Source organism: Drosophila albomicans, chromosome 2L, assembly GCF_009650485.2.
Source record: "Drosophila albomicans strain 15112-1751.03 chromosome 2L, ASM965048v2, whole genome shotgun sequence".
Taxonomy (NCBI): Eukaryota; Metazoa; Arthropoda; class Insecta; order Diptera; family Drosophilidae; genus Drosophila; species Drosophila albomicans.
Window position 1 is genome coordinate 29,149,198 of NC_047628.2, and position 20,902 is coordinate 29,170,099.

Consider the following 20,902-nt stretch of genomic DNA (forward strand, 5'->3'; position numbering starts at 1 on the left):
ATGTAAAATAGGTGTGTGAAGTTTTTTTTGCGTAATTCGTTTGCTGTGTAAATTGAAAAAAGTGCGTCGAAAAGTGGCGTGATTTTGCGTTTCTGTTCCACCTGCAAATTCGTGTGTGAGTTGGTGTTGCTGTGCATGCATAGAAGTGAAATGCAAATGTAACCGAGAGTGTGTGTGTGCTTTTTTTCTTTTTTTTCCCGTGATGTTAAGTGAGACTGCTACAGTCTTCAAAATTTGTAAAAGTGAGTTTGTGTGTGTGTGTTTTTTTGTTTTTTTTTTGGGTGATAATAAGTGTTAAAGTGAAAGTGAAAGTGAAAGAGTGCAAGTTAATTTAGTGAAGTTCTTAATAATGAATACATGTATGCAGCGCTGTTGTGTCAATATGTGAAGGTGAGTGACCTCAAGTACTTGCAAACATACATATTACATACTTATATATATGTTAGTGCATTTCAAGGTTACAATGCATTCATAATTGTTTTTGCTTTGCTGTTTACTAAGCTTGCTCGAGTGAAGAGACGAAGACATGTTCGGCTTCGTAGGATCGCACTTCGGCAATTCGCATTTGCTTTGTCATCGACTCAAAGCAATTTAAGCAAGCGCTCAAATTGATTTTCTCTTGTCTAATTATGCCTCTTTAGTATAAAGAGAACTTAAACTTACGCAGTGCGTTAAATTTGTGTGTTACCTTACAATGCTTGCAGATAAATGCGTATTCTCTTACGATTGATAATCGGGTATTTTCCAAGGTGGCTTTGCGTTCGAAGTTGTTTTTGCTTTTTGCTAAGCTTGCTCGAGTGAAGAGACGAAGACATGTTCGGCATCTTATGATAGGATCGAACTTCGGCAATTCGCATTAGCTTCGTCCTCGCCATCGACTCAAATTTATTTTTGCTTGCTTAATTGTGTCTCTTAAGTTCGAGTTTTAAGAGAACTTAAATTTACGCAGTGCCTTAAAATTGTGCGCTGCCTAACAATGCTAGGAGAAAAACTGAGCATTCTCTTACGATTTATAACCTGGTATTTGCCAAGATGGCATTGCATTCAAAATTGTTTTTATTTATGCTGTCGCCGAAGTTTGCACGAGTTAATAGACGCAGACATGTTCGGCATCTATGATCGCAATTCGCATTCATTGACTCAAAACAATTTAAGCATGCGCTTAAATTCACTTTTACTTGTTTAGTAATGTCTCTTAAGTAGGAGTATAAAGAGAACATAAACTTACGCAGTGCGTTAAATTTGTGCTTTGCCTAACAATGCTTATCTGCTTATCTGAGCATTCTCTTGCGATTGATAACCGGTTTTTTTTTTAGCTTAGGGCACCTTCGAAGCATATCAGCTACCTTCTTTAAATTGCATGGAATCTCGGAGACTTTAGTCGTAAACTTCTTTCACACAAAAAACCACATTCATTATTTATGAATAGATTGATGTTCTCTTAATTTATTTCAATAAATAGATGAAATTTGTTGAACTGTACATGAGTTATGAGTTGCATTTGTTGTCCTAAATATTTGACTAGTTGACTGCTAATAATACTTGAGTGTGTGTGTGTGTATGTGTTTAGTTAGCATTACTGAAGTCTTGATCCGTCAGCAGTATTTCGTAGTTTAGAGGTTTCTCCTCATATCCCTGTGAACGGTATCCAGCTTTGCGGCTAAAGAGCTGGCAATAACTGCGAAGCACCTCGAAAGCCTGAAGACGATTCGACAACTCAATCAGCATTTTGTTAGGCTCTATTTTCACTCTCTCTATGCTGTTAGCCAGATGCGGCAAATCCAGATCGTCTGTTATAATCTTGCGCAGATATTCCACTGGACCTCCCGGCTTATTATACCAGATGAATAGCAGACGTGGATGCGTGTAGGGCCCGTGGCCCAAATATTCGTCGCATCTGTTCAACTGTTCGTCTTCGTTGGTCATCTCCACCTGACGCTTTGCACGATGATTCGTCTCGTCAAGGAAAGGCCATTGCCACACTGGCAACTGGGGGCGAGTTGGCGTCGCTTCTGTGGGAAAGGTAAAGTCTCTTGAGTATTTGGGGGCTGGTTTTGGATCTGAGAAAAACGGAGGCAATTAAGCCAGAAAATCCCAGGGAGGTGTGTCTTAGTGTTGTCTACTTACGAACAATGCAATTGCATAATGCAAAAACCGCAAACAGCGAACTGGCAATTAATATTCTCTGGTGCATTTTGAAAACCTGTTTGTACTCAAGATGTTTAACAACGACTGTCGATCGCTGTCGTAAACTCACACCTTAAATAGACGACTTCGCACCGCAGCGATTTACTCGTTCTCTCTCGAAACGTTGAGCACTTAGTGACGTATGTTGATAACGTAGTAAACACAAAAGGTTTATGAATGAATGTATTGTATAAATAAATAGTGAGCTTGACACCCACGATATCAGGTATTTTTAGGTTTTCCTAGCGACAAGTGATTCATAGCGGACGCATTTCGAAGATTAAGAAACTGGAATTGATCATCGCTGAACAATGCTCCAGTTATGATAATGAGTGTAAATAAAAATGTATTTCTATAGAAGCTATCACACTTTTGCAATACTTTATTATACCCGCTTTGTTATTTAGACCGGGATAAACATAATACTTCATCATAAATAATGGGATAACCAATTTCGTCTGTTGTTATTCAGAATTCGCGCGAAACGTTAAGTGTGAATTTGAGTGCGGGCTGCTTGACTTTCAGGTGATTCACATGCCTAAAAAGCAAAACAAATATGTTCTGAATTCGGTCAACACACGGCGCTTCGCATACAATTGAACAAAACGTATCTTAATCGCTCCAAAGTGAACGTCACGTTTTTGGCATTGTTTTGATCGACTTGAACTACTTTGAATAATACTTATATATTTTGATTATCAAAATGATGCAAGATTCCCCTCATTTTTGAGGGGAATAACATGTATACAATAATCCCCAAATGGTAAAAATAATCTCAATAATATTTTCAGAATATTCCCGTACAAAATTCTCTGGAAATTTTAAAATTTCTTATCACTTAAAATTGATTGATTGACAGTTAAACGGAGATAGAAAAATAAATTTTAAGAGTAACCAGAATTCTCTAGAAACATTTTGCACATTGCAATGAAATCAAATTGTTGCAATTGAATTTGCAAATCTCAAATTTGTTGAGTCATTTTAACAAGAAATTTCACAGTAGGATATCCACCTACTAAGCAATTCAATGCTGTTTGACCGTGTTTGACTATGCGGGAATACCTGCTATTCATTGTACAAGAATTGTCAAGAATATATTACTTTGGATTGGATTAATGCCTCAGATAATGATATGTGACTAAATGCTTCTCAGTCCGGGAATTCTTTGCGAAATCTTTGCTTTAAGTCTTGCCTCGATTTATATGGTTGGGCTTTGTGCAACGAATCTCTTTGAAGGCAAAAAGGTGAATTGTCGTTGTTGTTTCCAGTGGGCGACCTTTTGACATGAGGTTGCTCCCATTTTTGGAGGGAGAGAGAGTGAAACGAGTGCAGAGGGAAGCGCGTAGGTCTTTTGATTTTGTAAGCTGAGCAGAGCGCACAATTGTTGTCCTGTTACTGCAGTAGTCGGGTGCCATTAGTGAGATTAAAACTATGACCAAAGCGAGAGCTCAACTGACAGTGGCAAAGGCAGGCAGAGCAGCTCTGAATGTAGCTGCTGCAACTATCGCTTTGTTTCAGCTCCCAACAATGGGGCGTATCTGTCCGTCTGTCCGTCTTCTGTCGTTGCTCCTAATGACGCAATGCGTACTCGTACATTGTATACAATTTACCCTTTACTTTGTCAGCCTCCTTTTCCTTCTGCAATGCAGCATGAACTAGAGAGAGAGAGAGAGAATTGTGCATTGTGCTTATGTACATATAGAAAGAGATATATTATCATAGCTCTGAGATGCAAGCATCCATAACAAAACAGTTGACACAAACAGCACTCAGCATGCCAAAAAGAGAGTGAAGGACCAAGAGGTAGAGGTAGATGCATTTGTTGTCGCTCTAATCTAGCTTTGATGAGCTCGACAGCCCATTCATACTCGTAGAAGCCAGTTCAATTTGTTGGCCACAAATCATGGCATGGAAATGGAAATGCGTACAATCCCCATCACTCACTCTTTCTCTCATCTCATCCCCCTTCTGGGTTGCTGCATTCACATGCAGAATCTGCAGTCCTGTAATTGACAGTTGAAATGCACAAATCCCATTTGACATTGGCTCCAAATTGGATAACCGTAATTTGTTAACTGTCACATTATTCAAATTAAAGAGCCCCAGTCATTAATAATCATGACAATAAATAATGCGACAAAAGCCCCACAACAAATTTGTGCCTATTTTAAGCTCACAAACGTGTGACTGAAGTTTTTTTTATATAAAGCAACAAACATTAATTTAATCCCTTTATAAAGCTTTATAAAGCTATACATGTTTGCTTGAAAGCTTTTGCTTTAGCGTATGCTTGAAAAGCTTTGATGAAATATTTGCTTTAGTGAAAAAGTTGCTTAAGAATGAGCTTCCAAAGCTTCATAAAGCATTGGTTGTTTAATTTAAAAAGTTATTGTTTAAAAGCTTTTGCTGAATTGCTTTGATGAATTGCTTAAATAGCATTACTTGGAAATGTAATTTGAAGACTATAATGAGACTTTTCTGTATTTTTATCTTTTTCAAAAACTAAACAGAACTTAATTGTTTTAACTTTAAAAGTAAAAGCTCAACATTTGCAGCTTTTGCTTTAGCGTATGCTTGAAAAGCTTTGATGAATTCTTTGCCTTAATCAGAAAGTTGCTTAAGAATGAGCTTATAAAGCTTTATAAAGCATTGCTTGCTTATTTTAAAAAGTATTCGTTTAAAAGCTTTTGCTGAATTGCTTTGATGAATTGCTTATGAAGCATTACTTGGAAATGTAATTTGAAGACTATAATGAGACTTTTATTTATTCTTATCTTTCTAAAAAACTAAACAGAACTTAATTGTTTTAACTTTAAAAGTAAAAGCTCAAAATATGCATCAAATGCTCAAAAAGCTGTCATCCGTTATTTAACTTTCATTCACCAAAAGCTCGTTATTCTGAAGCTTAAAGCACTCTTGCATTCTTGCTTATGAACTGCTATTCATAATTTACTGAAAAACTGGCAAGGAGAGAAGAACTGTGAAAACTGCAGACGCCTCTTCAAATGATAAAAGTTGTGCATTCTAAAAAGTTGCCAAGTATGCAGTTAAATAAGTTTGGGCGTCTCGAAATTAAATTTAATTTTCACCTCTTTTTCGCAACGCAAAGCAACGCAAAGCAAAACGCAAAGTTGTTTGAACAGCGTCAAGCACTTGAGATTCAAGTGCCTTGCAGGCGCCTTTATTGTGGTGACTTTATATGGCGTGGGCGGTGGAGGCAGAAGAGGAACGAATGAGGGGGAAGTTGATGGAAGAAAAATGTGCACACGGCGTGGTTACAAATTGGTTCGGTTTACTTTGTTGTGGCTTTTGGCCAGGCTGGGCCTGATTTTATTTTTTACTTATTGCCCTGATTCAATTTGATTACACACACACAGAGAGAGAAAGAAAAAGAGAAAGAGAAGAGAGATTCAGGTGAATGAATTATGAAGCAAATTCAAGTTGTTTTTTGCATTTGACATTTTGGCAAACATTTCAGCATTTGGCAAACCACTTTTCTTCCTTTTTTTTGGCTTAGGGGGAGGGGAGGGGGACACCATCAAATGGCACTCATATATCTCAAGACATGAGACAGGAACCTGGGGAGAAGTTTCAATAAATGGCCAGAGGACCAGGAAAAGGGACGAGATTGTTTGGCTTTGTGCATTTGTTTGCCTCGCAATATGGTCCACAGCAGCAGTTTTATTAAATTCTTACAAAGGCTTCGCGTACTTTGCCCCTCGCAAGAAGGAAAAAAAAGGCAATAAAAATCATTTAACAAAGTCAAACAACAATAAAAATTAAACTTTGCCGTCAACGTAGCCAAACAAAGACTGTGCCAAGAATGCGACTAGAAGATGCCCTCTAAGCAAATGAGTTTGGGGAGAAACTATTTCCAAAGTGTAATTACATTCGACAAGTATTTGGTACATTAGTATCACAGATATATTATTGTGTTGTTTGTGCATTTCTAGATACCCCTTAGTTGATGTTTATAGAGTATATAGAGCGAGGCAAGCGCTGAGCGCAGTCGAGCGTAAAAAGCGTGGCGAAAGCAAAAGACGAAGCAAAGCAAAGCAAAGGCAAACGGCAAAAGTACATAACAAAAAGAAAATTAAATAATAAATATAAATATAAATAACACAGTGCGATATGCGACCGAGAGCCAAAAGTCAAAAGTTTTCCAAATTAATTTTCAAATCTGCTGCAAGTGGAAAAAGCTCATGTGTATGTGCGAGTTGTGCCTGTCATCGTGTGAAAGGACGCAGAAGAGGACAATTTATTATGTCATGCCTCGTCAGGCATCGAGGGGAGACACAGCAAAGAGTGAGAGAGAGAGGGGGGAGAGACTCCACTGAGATGGAGACTTTGACTGAGCTGAAGCCAAAGGCAACGACATCATCATAAATCAATCCATTTGACGACCTCAACGATGAGTTGAGCTCGACGTAGTGCGACGAATTTAATTACATTTAAGCGAATGGGTGGCAACCCCTCAATCCCCCACCCACCACACACACACACACACACTCAAATATACACACACCTCACTCTTCCCTATCACTCGCTGCTGTCAAATAATTCAATTCTATTCACTTCGATCCATTTCGTTGCAATGCAATAATGCTAAGTGCTACCCAGACATTCAACATCCAGAGAGAGCGAGCATGACTCGGAACAAAAGGCCCAAAAGCGTCTGTAGGCCAGGTCGACAGTGACAACAGCAGTGACAGACGCAAAGACAGAAGTAGAGACAGAGATTGAAGCTGAGGCTGAGACCGAGAGATAACCAAGAAGTCACAACATTTCCTGTTGCTCAAAATGATTTCACTTATGTTTGCTGATAACTGTATAGCTCATTTACGTAACAGTATTGTTTTCAGTATATTTATGTGGTATATTTTAACAGTATATTAATACCGTTGACTTGCTTCTATTAATATTTTCTATCTTGGATATAACATTCAAGTATGCTCGAGTGTAACTTTCTAACATTTTTTATATATTATACTGATAACTGAATAGTTTTTATAACTAACAGTACTTTTCGGTATATCTAAATGGTATGTTTTAACGATAATACCGCTTTTGCATTGTTCTGCTTTTATAGGAATGTGTGGTGGTCACAGCCGATATGCTCGGGTGTAATTTTTTTAACATGTTTTGTTTATTATACTGATAGCTAAATAGTTCATAAAGATAACAGTATTTTTTGGTATATTTTAAGGTATATTTTTACCGATAATACCGCTTTCGCATTGATTTGATGTTATTGACCGTCTCTTTTTGGTATATTTATGGGGTATATTTTAGCGCTTTTTTATTGATTTGCTCTTATTAATATTGTGTAGCGGGTATTTAACATTCGACTACGCTCGTCTGTAGCTTATACTATTTATTTGCTTCCATTCCACTACGTGGTTCTGCAGGGGCTATAATTTATTTAACTAAATAGTGTAGATCTAGTTTTAATTTATTTTTATTAACTATAGTTATCATATCATATACAGTACACAAATTTTTAATCCCTTTTATATTTTAAATAGCAAGTGGTTTTAGTTGCTCAAAAATTCAAAATAACAAATCCAGTTTTCCCTTCACTTTCCATTTCATACACCTAGATTTTGTTGGCTTTGATAGTTAAGTCAGTCAGCTAGTCACTAAAAAATATGTTCTATGTTTATTTAAATATTATTTGGTTGCCATGTATTATGAGAATGTTGAGTGCCTGATTTTATTATTATTTACTGATGAGTTTAGCGCATTCAGTATAAATTTTATGTTGCGATAAAAAGCAGATTTAATGATAAGAAGCTTTCGCATTTCATATATAAGAGTGAGGTATATGGAAATTAGCTCAGTCTTGTAGCAATTTCATTTACTATCACAAAAATGTTGCCAAGTTTAAAATATTTTATATTTCTAATAAATATATCTGCGGTTCTTTGCAATGTTACCTCGCAGGCAGAGTTCAATGCAACTAATGAAATTCTTGCAATTAAATCGCAGTTAGCAGACTTAAAGTGAGTTAGAAGCTTCCTTTATTCATTCAAGTTAGTTATAATAAATTCCCCAGAGCGGAACAAGATCGTCTGCGATTGTTTCAGACTAATAGCGGCTTGCATTATGTTGTTATGTTGTGCTGAGGCAACAGCTAATTCGCAATCGAGTGGAATCTACGACATTTATGTTCCCAACTACATTCAAACCCCATTTAAAGTGGCCTGTGATGCCGAGACTCAGGATGGAGGTTGGACTACAATTTTGAATAGAGTCGATGGAAGTGTGGACTTTTATCGCAATTGGACTTACTACAAAAACGGATTTGGGAATCTAGATGGTGAATTCTTTTTGGGATTGGACAAAATACACGCATTAACTGCAGAGTACAGCCAAGAGTTGCTTGTGATACTCGAAGACAATCTGGGAACAGAAGTATATGAAAAGTATGAGAAATTCGCGATTGGCGACGAAAGTGAAGACTACGTCTTGCACACGCTTGGAACAGCCAGCGGAACTGCAGGCGATTCGCTCAGAGAGAACTATCGTCAGAAATTTTCCACATATGATCGGGATAATGATGCTTGGTCCGCTGGAAGCTGCGCCACGGGACAACAAGGCGCCTGGTGGTACAACTCGTGTACTTCAGCGTAAGAAGAAATGTTCATTGCTCTATTGTGAAGGCTAACATCTTACTCGTTATAGCAACTTGGCTGGCACTTACAACGGGAAACTTGACCAAGGCATTTTCTGGACCGAATTTCGTGCCTATATGTCCCTTGAAAAAGCCACTATGATGATACGTCCAAGAAAGTCATCCTAGATTGTACTATTTATTGGCATTCGGCATTTGTCTGTTATAGTAAAATAGGACAGAAATTCAATACTGAAAAAAATACTTTTAAAATATACCAAAAAATAATGTAATAATACCATAAGCTATATTTGGTATAACCAACGCTTCTGCCATATAGTATTATTACTTGAATAACTTGGTTACATAACGAAACTATAATAAATATTGAATACATTGTTTGGCATATTGTTGAATATAATTCAAATAGATTCTAGGATTCTGGTTAATAGAAGCAGGCGGACACGACAGAAGAGAATGCCAAATAAATATACCAAAATATAATGCAATATACCGAAAGCTATATTTGTTATAATATGTACAAAATATACCAGATTGTGTTGTATAATAGAATAAAAACAGGCATTCAAAACTGACAAAAAAAAAGTTTCAAATTAAGTGCAGAATATACCAGATTGTGTAAGCCGTAGTAGCCATATAAAATGAATTCTTAAGTAACTTGGTTACATAAATAAACTATAATAAATATTGGATAAATCATTTGGCATATTGCTGACTACCATTCAAATAGATTCTAGGATTCTGGTTAATAGAATATACCAGATTGTGACAGCCAAATAAAATGATTTCTTGAATAACTTGGTTACATAAAGAAACTATAATAAATATTGGATAAATCATTTGGCATTTTGCTGACTACCATTCAAATAGATGCTAAGTAAAGTGACATAATTGGGAAAGTGGAGAAAACAAATGAGAGAAAAATTAAGCAATGCATTATTTTTGGTTATATGAATATTACTTTTGCGACTAAATGTGATAATTTGCTGGTTTTTGGCAAGATGCTCGATGTGTAATTGGCCAAATTGCCACACATTTGGCAAGTCGTTAAAACGTCCAGCACAATTCAATTTATGGCTTGCTCTCTTTCTCTCTCTCTCTCTCTCTCTCTCTATCTTTATCGTTATCTCCATCTGCAGCACTATATATCTTTTCTATATACATCTGGAATATGAACTCGATGTGTTGTGTGGCAAAAAGTAACTGAGAGCACTGCAGATGTCGCTGCTTTTGCTTTGCTTTTGTCACGAGCTCGGCTCTTAGGCCATTAATTAGGCCAAAAGGCTTTTGGCAGTCGCCAGTTGCCAGCTGGGAAATAATCAGAATGTGACACACATGTTTGCCGCCGCGTTTCTTGTGTTTAATTGGATTTAGGGCTAAGCTCGAGCAGCTGCCTCCAAAGCAATCATTTCCATCTTTGCCAAATGCTTGATTACACTGGGAGAAAATATTATTGGTGCTGTAAGGTATAATAATAAGCTTGCAAACTACGAACGTTAGATGGCGCCAATATATTTACACAATTTTCAAGAGCTTTAGTAACCTTTTTTATAACTTAAGTATTTGTTGTGTCATCCAACTGAAATTTACAATCTTGATTATAAAAGTATTCAGTTATAAATACTACAAATTTCATAACATATGCTCTAATATTGATTACACTGAGAGAAGAAACTAGGAGTAAAATATTATGATAGCTGTCGTAAGGTATAATAAACAACGAACGTTAGATGGCGCCAATATTTTTAAATCAGACATCCAGAGTTTTAGGAACTTTTTCTATAAGTTAAGTATTTGTTGTGCCATCCAACTGAAATTCACAGTATTGACTAATAAAATATTCAGTTATAAATACGGCAAATTTCATAACATATGCTCTATTATTTTCAGAGAAACACAAACAGCAACTCGACACTTGAGATTGAGCGAAATATATATTCTATTGGACAATTTGTATATCAAAAGGTAGGTAAAGCACTCTTATTTTTATTTGCAAACACAAATTGTCGAATAGCTGTCACCTTTTTTTGAACAGTGTACTGTTGTGGAGTCCCATAAAGTACAACCACAAGTTGAGAGCGGCGACAAATTCAAGTGTAAATTTCACTTGAACTGATAATTTCACTCAATTTGTGCGCGCTGATGAGCAAAGTTTTCCCATTTGCATGCGACTACGTGTGCCACGCCTTCTCCCCATAGAGGGTTGGGGTGTGGTTTCATCTTTCTTCTATTGCGCTGATTTCTTCTTTTTTTTTGTCAGTCTCCCAATATTCATCCTTCTTCGTGCTTGAAGCAGGAGCTGAAGCTGAGTTGAAGGTGCCAATTAGGGATTTCCGCCTCAATTACTTTTCGTGAGCACACGAAAAACCCAAGTTTTGTATGATTTTCGCATGACAAACTTGCAACTTGCCCCAAACCTTGCCAACTTGCCTCGTCTACTTGCCCCATCCATTAGACTGAGTGCTGCTTCCTCCAGCAGAGTATTTACTTCCTTCAAAAATGTAATTGGAACTGCGCCGCAACCCCCCCGCTCACCCGCCTTCCTCCCATCTCAGAAAAACCCAAAAAAAATGGAAAAGAAAGAAGAGAAGAGAGAAGAGGGAAAAGTTTTGGTGCGTGCTAAAAAATTCGTTTGCATTTTCCATGTTTCATCAGAGCGCAAGAAGATGCGAAAATAGTTTGTGCTACTTTTTGCCTCCCCCCATTTTTGTTGAGGGGGGAAGAGCGAGGGGAGCTGCTTGAGAAGTCGAAGGAATCAAACGGCAAAGTCGCGAAAGATTGAATAGATTATGAATGAATTGCCATGATGAGGAGACAGCAGAGACAAGTGTAATTACATTTAATATTTTCGTCAATGAAGTGTGTGTTGCATGTTGCATTTACCGCAACGTACGTGCAACGCATGAACTCAACTTGAGGCGTCAATCATCTCGAGGTTTTCCAAACTGCAATTTGGGCAACCACAAATGTTGTCATGTTGCCACAGTCAAGCCGTTGCCGTAGCAACAGTCATTAGTGTAGTCGGAAATCAAAGTTCATTATTGCTGCAGCCTGTGGCAAGCACAATCAAGCTGAATGGTGGACTGGTCGACCATGCGTATGCGTAATATATAATTTCAGCAAACTGAGACGATTGATCAAGATGCCTGGTTCGCTCTTCTCTTCACACAAAAGAGCCAAGAAAATGAGCAATGCATGAGGCATAAATCACGCGTAGCATGCAGCATGCAGCATGAGGCAGCAAGTCGCCAAAAAGCAGACGAGGAAGCTCATCAACTAAATGCAAAAGCTGCTGCGGCTGTGGCTGCTGCTCGACAAGTGCTCTCTGTGTGTATTACAAGAATAATTGACGACAACGAAGGATAATGAGCACACACACAAAGAGAGACAGACAGACAGAGAAAGAGAGAGAGAGAGAGAGAGAGAGAGAAAGACAGACAGATAGAAGGCAGCTAGCAACATGAGGCAAAAGGATGAAACTCAGAAGCGAGGCAACAGGATGCTCGCCTGTCTGACTATTATAATCCTGCGGAAACACTTGAAAATGATGGATGAAAATTATCGTTTTCTGCAACGCATGCAAATCCGCAAAATTACTTGCGAATGATTAATGCCAGGCTCCTCTCCAACAGAAGCCTGAATATCGTTTACGTCATCATCATGCCCATTACCCTAACCATAATTAAAGTGGAGGAAAAAAGGACGAGGGGCAAAGGGCAGCTGGCTGAACTTCATTTGAAATTCATATTTTAAATATTCGTCAGTCAATTAGAGACGGAGAAAAAGACTCGACGCCAAATTTGCATTCGAGTGGAAAATTATCAAATTAATATTCAGTCACCTCGACAATGCCATAAGCCAACGAGCAGGGAACAAGGAGCAAGGACATTCTGTCCTGGCCAATAAATGTCACAAGACTCGCAAGTTTCGGCTGTAGTTGTTGTCAACGTTGCGCACATTTTGGGCCAAGTTGTCAACGCAAATACAAAACTTGCTCCAACAAAGTCAATTTGATGAGACATTTAAATATTTGACACACCAGAGGTGTGTGTGTGCGTGTGTGTGTGTGCGTTATTCTGAGCCTGTGTGTGTGTTTATTAATTGACAGCTTAAAGTTGAGCTGGCCACAAGTTATGGCTTATGTGGAGTAGTATCTTAGGACTAGCTTAGAGTAGTTTGCTTTTGCAAGTAGCTTACACTTGAAGCAGCTTTGCAAAGGACATGAAGCTTTAAGCTTCAAGTTATGAAATCATTCAAAGTAGATAATGACTTATATACTGAGATATTATAGTAAATATAGCCTATTATAAATATAAGTAATAATAAACACATTACGTTTAATAATTAAAGGTTATTCAAAATCAATCTGAATTCGGTTTTAAGAATACTTAGCTTTCAGCTTTCAAGAACATATTAACTATTATACAGAAAGGAAAAACGTTTTTTTAGTCTGAAGATTATTTCGCTATACGCAGTGAAAAAACCTTAGCGTACCAAAAAATAATGTACAAAAAAAAAAATGTTAAAGCAAAATAGTATTTTTGCACTGAAGAATATTTGACTCCCAGTACACCACAAAGTAGTTACTTGTTAAAGCAATTGCTTTATAATCTGCTTGATAACAAGTAACTACTTTGTGGTGTACAGGGAGTCAAATATTCCACGACAAGTTTTAGCAAGCTTATTGCTTAAAGTTTAAAGACAAATTGAGCAACATTTAAATATATGTGTATTATCAAATATTTGGCTATTATTCTGCCAAGTCTGCCAAGTGTCCCAAAAGATGTGTCATCTGAAAACGAATTTGACTTTCGTCATTAAAAGGTAACTGACTCCGACTGTTGTTATTGTTAACGCAATATGGCAAATAAATGTCAAGACGCATTCATTGAATATTCTAGTCGATTTGGGAGCCATTATCAAATTTTAAATGCACTGTGAAACCCCCTCAAAAAAAAAGATGAAGAAGAAAAGCGACAAGCATCCTTGAGCATTGATATACACAACGATAAAATCGACAGATGAGCCAAGATGGCCAACACACACACACACGCACACATACTCAGAGGCAGACACACACACAATGACAGGCAAATTCGTGTAACAAACTAAATGGGGCCACGCCCACCTCCCATCGCCCACTGCCCACTGTACACATGCAAATCTGAGGCACTTGAGGCAAGCTCGATTGTCCCTTTTCTATTTTCCTATTTTGCTATTTGCTATTTGTGTGTACGATGTCTCTGACCACTTGGCTGCTGCCTCCCACCTCCCTCCCCCTCTTTTGCAGCTCTTCTCAGTTTTTATCTAAAGCCAAAGTGGAATATATTGAGATGCTCCCGACAATGCACTGTGAATTGTGGTGTGTGGACGAGAGTCGAGAGTATCGGACATGGACACGGACACGGACACAGACACAGACATGGACGTGGACATGGACATGGCCAAGGATATGCTAGTGGGCCCATATCATTAAGTTTGCACAATGAAACACACACACACACATACACTCATGTACACATTTTGTTTGTGAAGCTAAGCCAAAAAAAAAGAAGAGGAAAAAAGGAAAGGAAAGAGAGCAAAATAAAATCCATAAAAGCGAAATACGTATAAGTACCAGGCGATGAGAATACTCGTAAAAAGTGGGTGGGGTGGGGAATCCCGGTGGGGAGGGGAGGCAATCTATTGTTGCCTGCCACTTTGTTAAATTTTTCAATCGAACATTGAGGCTTCAGCGGATATCTCTTTGTGGTTGTGGCCATTTCAAATTCAATCCAACCAGCCTAGCCAATAAGTTTATTGCCCCCATTTAAAGGGCTTAACGAGCTAATGGCATTGCATTTAAATACTGTCTATATTGATAGCAACACTTTTCATTACGTGAATTGATTTTACGTGAATACCTTGCTATTTTATTGGCACTTATTAACAAAATTGACAAACGTTTGCAATCATTTCAAATCACTTCTCAATGCGCGCTCTTGATTGCTATCGACCTATCGATAAATTGATAACGCTTATCTTCATTGATAGCAATAGCAAGAAGAGATTTAGATATTTATAAATAATATATTATATTATATAAATTTTATATTATATAATAATCAAAATTGCATCCCATTAAAAGCACTTAATTTAGTATAATAAAATAATAGCAAAACATTTAATTTTTCGTGCGCTGCCATGTTTCGTTTCACTTCTTATTTCGTCTGTCTGGCAACCCTCTACAGTGGCACTGTTTTTTCTGCAGCCCTGTCAAAATTTGCAAAAAGTTTTACCACACTCGTCGTCGCGTCAGTAAATCGCGCAACAAAGCAAAAAGTATTATTAAATGTGTGCGACAATTTCGTAAGGATTTCCAATAAATTAAACAATCGTAAGCGTAAAAGAGAGAAAGCGAGTTAACGCGTACTGAGCTGCCTGAGCAATGGAAGCCCTAATTCCAGTTATCAACAAATTACAAGATGTCTTCAACACTGTCGGCTCTGACTCAATACAATTGCCGCAAATTGTTGTTCTCGGCAGTCAGGTAAGCGAGACGCCCCAAAATAAATGCAAATTGCTAAACCCCAGAAAGGGGAATCGTTAATCCGGGTCATCAATATTAGAAATCAGCAGCGTTGAACATTATTGAACATTGTTCAATTATATAACTTGCGGCTTGTTTTGGCCGCTTCTCTTTTCTCTCTCGTTTCTTTCCCCCCTTTTTGGCCTACGCGAATGCCGGCACGTAATTGTTAGCAACAACAACACATAGAACAATTGTAGTTTAATTGGTTCAGAATATAGCTCAGATTGTGTTTATATAATTTAAAGTGCAACCACAGCAGCAGCAACAGCAGCTGCTCCGACTATGAAAAATCGATACCCTTTTTGCTTGGCACATAACACACAAAAAATAACAGCTGCTCTCGCGTTTGCTGTTGTGACACATTCCCATACACACACACACACATGCAGTTAAATGTGCTCGACTCTGTGATACCCACTACTTAGAACCTTTCTACAGCATGCAATTGCGTGCAGTGTGACCAGAGCAACGCATTGCACTTCGGATATTGTTGTTGAACTCCATTTTCTTAAGTTTGATTGCATTTAGGATAACGTTATTATAATATGTATTGTAAATTTGTTTTAGCCCATATTTCCTTTTTTCAACTCTTCTCAGTAAAATAATGCATCTTCCTTTAGTTTCCATTACAATATGTCATTTAATATTAGAGTTGTGGGTATTGCGGATTCTTTTCTGATTGTTCAGTTCCTTTATATTATTTTTGTTATCTAGATTACATTGTGGCTCTTTCGTTAGCTATTTATAGTAAAGAAATATATAAATATTATTATAAACAGTCACTAGTCATCATAAATGATCTTAATATAGATAATGTACTCTTTTTTTTAATGTTTGTTTATTTACAATCTGTTCCGGGGCAAAGCTTATTTTAATAACAGAACCACTTCCATTATAATCTCAACATTTTGTTGCTGACTCTCAGTTATTCTCTCGAGAACTCTCAGCTCAAGTTGCTGTGTCACTTTGCGGTTCGAATTGCATCACAATTAGCTGAGTCGCCTTCCCCATTATCCGTTATTATCGTTTCGCTCTCCGCTCGAGCTTCGTTCAAGTGATTTGCCTTTTGCAGATTGCAGATAAGAGGAATTTGTATCACAACAAGTGCTAATCGCGTCTCTCTTATTTCCTGGTGCACTCATTCTTTAAATTTGCCATCTGATTGCAGAGTTCGGGCAAAAGTTCGGTAATCGAGAGCGTTGTGGGACGTTCATTCCTGCCACGTGGCACAGGAATTGTCACCCGACGACCTTTGGTCTTGCAACTGATTTACTGTCCCCTCGACGATCGCGAGCATCGCTCAGCGGAGAATGGTAAGCAAAGCAAAAGGAAAACTCAAACTTAAACAAACTCTTTAATGTACTTTCCAACTCTTGTGACAGGCACTGTTAATGCTGAGGAATGGGGACGCTTTCTGCACACGAAGAAATGCTTCACGGACTTTAACGAAATACGCCGTGAGATCGAGAATGAAACGGAGCGTGTGGCGGGCAGCAACAAGGGCATTTGCCCAGAGCCCATCAATCTCAAGATCTTCTCGACCCGCGTCGTCAATTTGACGCTCGTCGATTTGCCGGGCATCACGAAAGTGCCGGTGGGCGATCAACCCGAAGATATTGAAGCACAGATCAAAGATTTGGTTGTCAAATACATTGAGAACCCCAACTCAATCATCTTGGCTGTGACGGCGGCCAATACGGATATGGCCACCAGTGAGGCCCTGAAACTGGCCAAGGATGTGGATCCCGATGGCAGGCGAACACTGGCTGTTGTCACCAAACTAGATCTGATGGATGCGGGCACCGATGCCATTGATATATTGTGTGGTCGTGTGATACCCGTCAAACTAGGCATCATTGGTGTGATGAATCGCTCGCAACAAGATATTATCGATAAGAAGGACATTGACGAGCAGATGAAGGACGAGGCGGCGTTCTTGCAACGCAAATATCCAACGCTTGCCACACGCAACGGAACGCCTTACTTGGCCAAGACGCTTAATCGTCTGCTAATGCATCACATTCGCGACTGTTTGCCCGATCTTAAGGTAAGTCCAAAGTCTTCTCTTTTCAGTTATTTTACTAATTTATTTCACACTCTTTGCAGACACGCGTCAACATCATGTCCACGCAGTTCCAATCGCTACTCAACTCTTATGGCGAAGATGTCTCCGACAAGAGCCAAACGCTGCTGCACATCATCACAAAGTTCTCGAGCGCCTATTGTTCCACCATTGAGGGCACTGCCCGCAACATTGAGACCACAGAGCTCTGCGGCGGTGCACGTCTTTGCTACATTTTCCACGAGATCTTCGGCCGCACTCTGGACTCGATTCACCCGCTGGCGGGTTTGACAAAGATGGACATACTCACTGCTATTCGAAATGCCACAGGTCCAAGGCCAGCGCTGTTTGTGCCCGAGGTTTCCTTTGAGCTGTTGGTGAAGCGGCAAATCCGTCGCCTGGAGGAGCCATCGCTGCGTTGCGTGGAGCTTATTCACGAGGAGATGCAGCGCATTGTGCAACACTGCGGCAACGAGGTGCAACAGGAAATGCTGCGGTAGGTCATCAAGTTTATATATACAAAGTTGAAGTTTATATTCCGTTTTGTGGATTGCAGTTTTCCTAAGTTGCACGAAAAGATTGTGGATGTTGTGACGCAGCTGCTGCGTTGTCGTCTGCCCGCCACCAATGTAATGGTGGAGAACATTGTGGCCATTGAGCTGGCTTACATCAACACCAAGCATCCAGATTTCCACAAGGAAGCAGCTTTGGTGCCCAGCCTACTGAAAACAGACAACGATCCGTATTCGCAGCCACGTCGCACGAACACGCCGCGGAACAATATGTCGCCTCAGGTATCGGCACACAATGCTGTTAACCAGAATCAGCAACAACAGCAGCAGCAACAGCAATCGCAGGCGCAGCTGCAGACACAGCAACAACAGCAGAATGAAAACCATGATCAGGTAAGGAACAAACAGCATAGAAACCCGCTTACGATACAAAATTTATATCAAGTCAACAGCTTATCAGTTAGTAATATCAATCTATCATTCTTTACTTTAGCAGTCAGATATCCTTATGTTTACCGAAGGTATTACTATATTTATTTTCTTAAGATTTGACAGCAAAATTATCATTTGCGTTTGATACAATCAGCAGTCAGCAATACTTATGATTACGGAAGTGTTACTAAACTTATTTCATTTAGCTTTGACAGCAAAATTATTGCTGTCGTTTTGAAGAGTTTTAAAAACAATAATAGAGTTTGAATAGGTTGCCAGTCAAATTAATTTTTATATGAAAGAAACACAAGTCAATCTTGAATCTTAATCAAATTAAAGTTGAAATTCTTTCATATTATAAGAAACTTAACTTTAATATAAGTTAAACAAATCAATTTAAGAAATGTATTTATGAATTGAGATGCTTAGGCACAGTATTTATACTATTTTAAATACTGTGCTTATTTTGTATTTATACTATTTTAAATACTATTCATGAGTAACTTAATTCTTAAATGCATATTCATGATTATGTGAAGGAATTCAACTTTAATTTAAATATACTTTCTGTATGTTTGGAAGAACTAGTTAATATAATTTTATCAAAGAACTCGATCAGTTAGGCACATTATACATGAATGTGAACGTTTCTCTTAACTAAGCAAAAATAACTTTCGAGGCATGATTTTCAGAAATAGCTAGTATGAGAAATGTTAATATTGAAGCCGACATTGTTTAAATGTGTTAATATTCAATAGGATTAACCTGTTATTCTCTGTTTTTAAGAGCTTGTCATGTCAATTAGCAATCCATTAAGTAATTTTCAACATTTTAGAACTGTCACGATTCAATCGATTAGCCGCGATTCAATCAAGTTAAAATGTATCTAATTGTGGAATGAATAGGAATGCAATTGTGTACAACACAGGTTGTAAATTGCACGTAATCAAAGTTAGACTTAGAGACTGCAAACATCGCTAAAATACATCATTTATTTCGCATTGTCATTCTGCCATAGAATCGATTTATATTACTATAGTTTTCTATTTAGCATTTTGTTGAACCCACTTTTTGTTTTCGTAGCGAACTTCTACAATTTATGGTCTTCTGTTGTCAAGGGTAAGCTGCGTTGTGCTCTTCCCAGTCCGAGTTGCATTCCAAATCAAACAATCAGCCATCTTAACTGTTGACATAACATAACAATTCTTACCTAAACCTTTAAACAGTTAAATATATTTATTTTTTGCTTGCCTTACAGAATCATGTTGGCGAGAATTCGACTGGTTCGTCGTGGCTATCAAATATTCTGCCACCTGCGCCTAATCGCCCCGACAGCATTGAGAACTCGGCCAGCAATACTCCGGTGCACAATAATATTATGGTCAGTCCATTGAAGCCTGTCAATCTGCTGCCCGATGTGCCAGCTCTGCACAATCCACGTCGTCTCACCGACAAGGAGCAAAAGGATTGCGATGTCATTGGTGAGTGTAAAAGTTGAGAGATAGATTCTCCTTATTAAAACTGTATTCTTTCTTTGTAGAACGTCTGATCAAATCGTATTTCTACATTGTGCGCAAATCGATACAAGACTCGGTACCAAAGGCAATTATGCATTTCTTGGTCAACTACGTTAAGGACAACTTGCAGAGTGAACTCGTCACACATCTTTACAAGTCGGAGAAGGCCGAAACACTGCTGAACGAGTCCGATCACATCGCCGTGCGCCGAAAAGAGGCAGCGGATATGTTAAAGGTGCGACTGCAATTTGTCCCGACAAACATCTCTTATTAAAATTGGAATCTCTTTTGCAGGCTCTCACACGTGCTAATCACATCATCAGCGAGATACGCGAGACTCACATGTGGTAGACTTGAGGACTTGCCCCCCAGATATGATATTGGAGCCTGTTTCGATACATAATAATATTACCATTAACAAGCAATTAGCAGCAAGCATCCAGCATATATCAAAAACAACAACAAATACTATTTATTGAAGACAACTCTTTGGGAATGCAACTCACAAAACTCTCCTCTTCCTTCGCTTTGTTAAGTGTTTCCCCAAGCACCCACCCAACAACAAAATTCAACATCAAACGGGCTACGATTCAGACTACATTATGGAATAGCTTTAAGAACACTTTGTCGTCTTCTTCTTGGTTCGTTTCCCCATCGCAGCTGCATTTCGACAGCATTTTCTTCAAACTTCAATTTCATCGGACGCATTTACAGCATGCGAAATGTGCAGAGAGAAAGTTGCTTAATCGTGATGATTGGTTTTGTTTTAAGTTAAATCCACGCACTTATTACATTTTCTGAATAGTCAAAATAAAAACGAGAAAAACGGTTGATTACAAAACTTAATGCCATCATGGAATAGGAATCCTCTCATCATCATGTTTCACCAGGTAATTAACACATTATTTCATCTTTCATTAAGAATTCGGTGCATTTTCTAAATATTCAAATAAAAAGAAAGAAAATGTTTGATGAAAAGCTTAATTC

The 20,902-nt window shown here is 38.3% G+C and overlaps 2 protein-coding genes across 4 annotated transcripts; one reads left to right on the plus strand and one right to left on the minus strand.

The window, feature by feature from the left end:
• The first annotated feature begins 321 nt into the window (after positions 1–321).
• Positions 322–20,859, plus strand: LOC117563650 (dynamin-1-like protein). 2 transcript variants are annotated; one of them, XM_052001934.1, is made up of 9 exons: positions 322–390; positions 10,712–10,786; positions 16,561–16,705; positions 16,775–17,439; positions 17,499–17,950; positions 18,011–18,359; positions 19,657–19,879; positions 19,939–20,150; positions 20,210–20,859. In XM_052001934.1, the coding sequence occupies exons 1-9, from the start codon at positions 358–360 to the stop codon at positions 20,264–20,266; spliced, it is 2,211 nt and encodes a 736-aa protein (XP_051857894.1). In that variant the 5' UTR covers positions 322–357; the 3' UTR covers positions 20,267–20,859. The 2 variants fall into 2 exon arrangements, with proteins under 2 accessions (XP_051857894.1, XP_034097951.1); XM_034242060.2 differs by lacking the exons at positions 322–390; positions 10,712–10,786 and adding an exon at positions 15,071–15,350 and having other exon boundaries at positions 20,210–20,756.
• LOC117564407 (uncharacterized) lies at positions 1,519–2,243 on the minus strand. Of its 2 annotated transcripts, none has more exons than XM_034243137.2 (2): positions 2,128–2,242; positions 1,519–2,060 (listed from the first exon to the last, which is right to left on the minus strand). In XM_034243137.2, the coding sequence occupies exons 1-2, from the start codon at positions 2,192–2,194 to the stop codon at positions 1,567–1,569; spliced, it is 561 nt and encodes a 186-aa protein (XP_034099028.1). In that variant the 5' UTR covers positions 2,195–2,242; the 3' UTR covers positions 1,519–1,566. The 2 variants fall into 2 exon arrangements, with proteins under 2 accessions (XP_034099028.1, XP_034099029.1); XM_034243138.2 differs by having other exon boundaries at positions 1,524–2,012; positions 2,128–2,243.
• Positions 20,860–20,902: the final 43 nt, after the last annotated feature.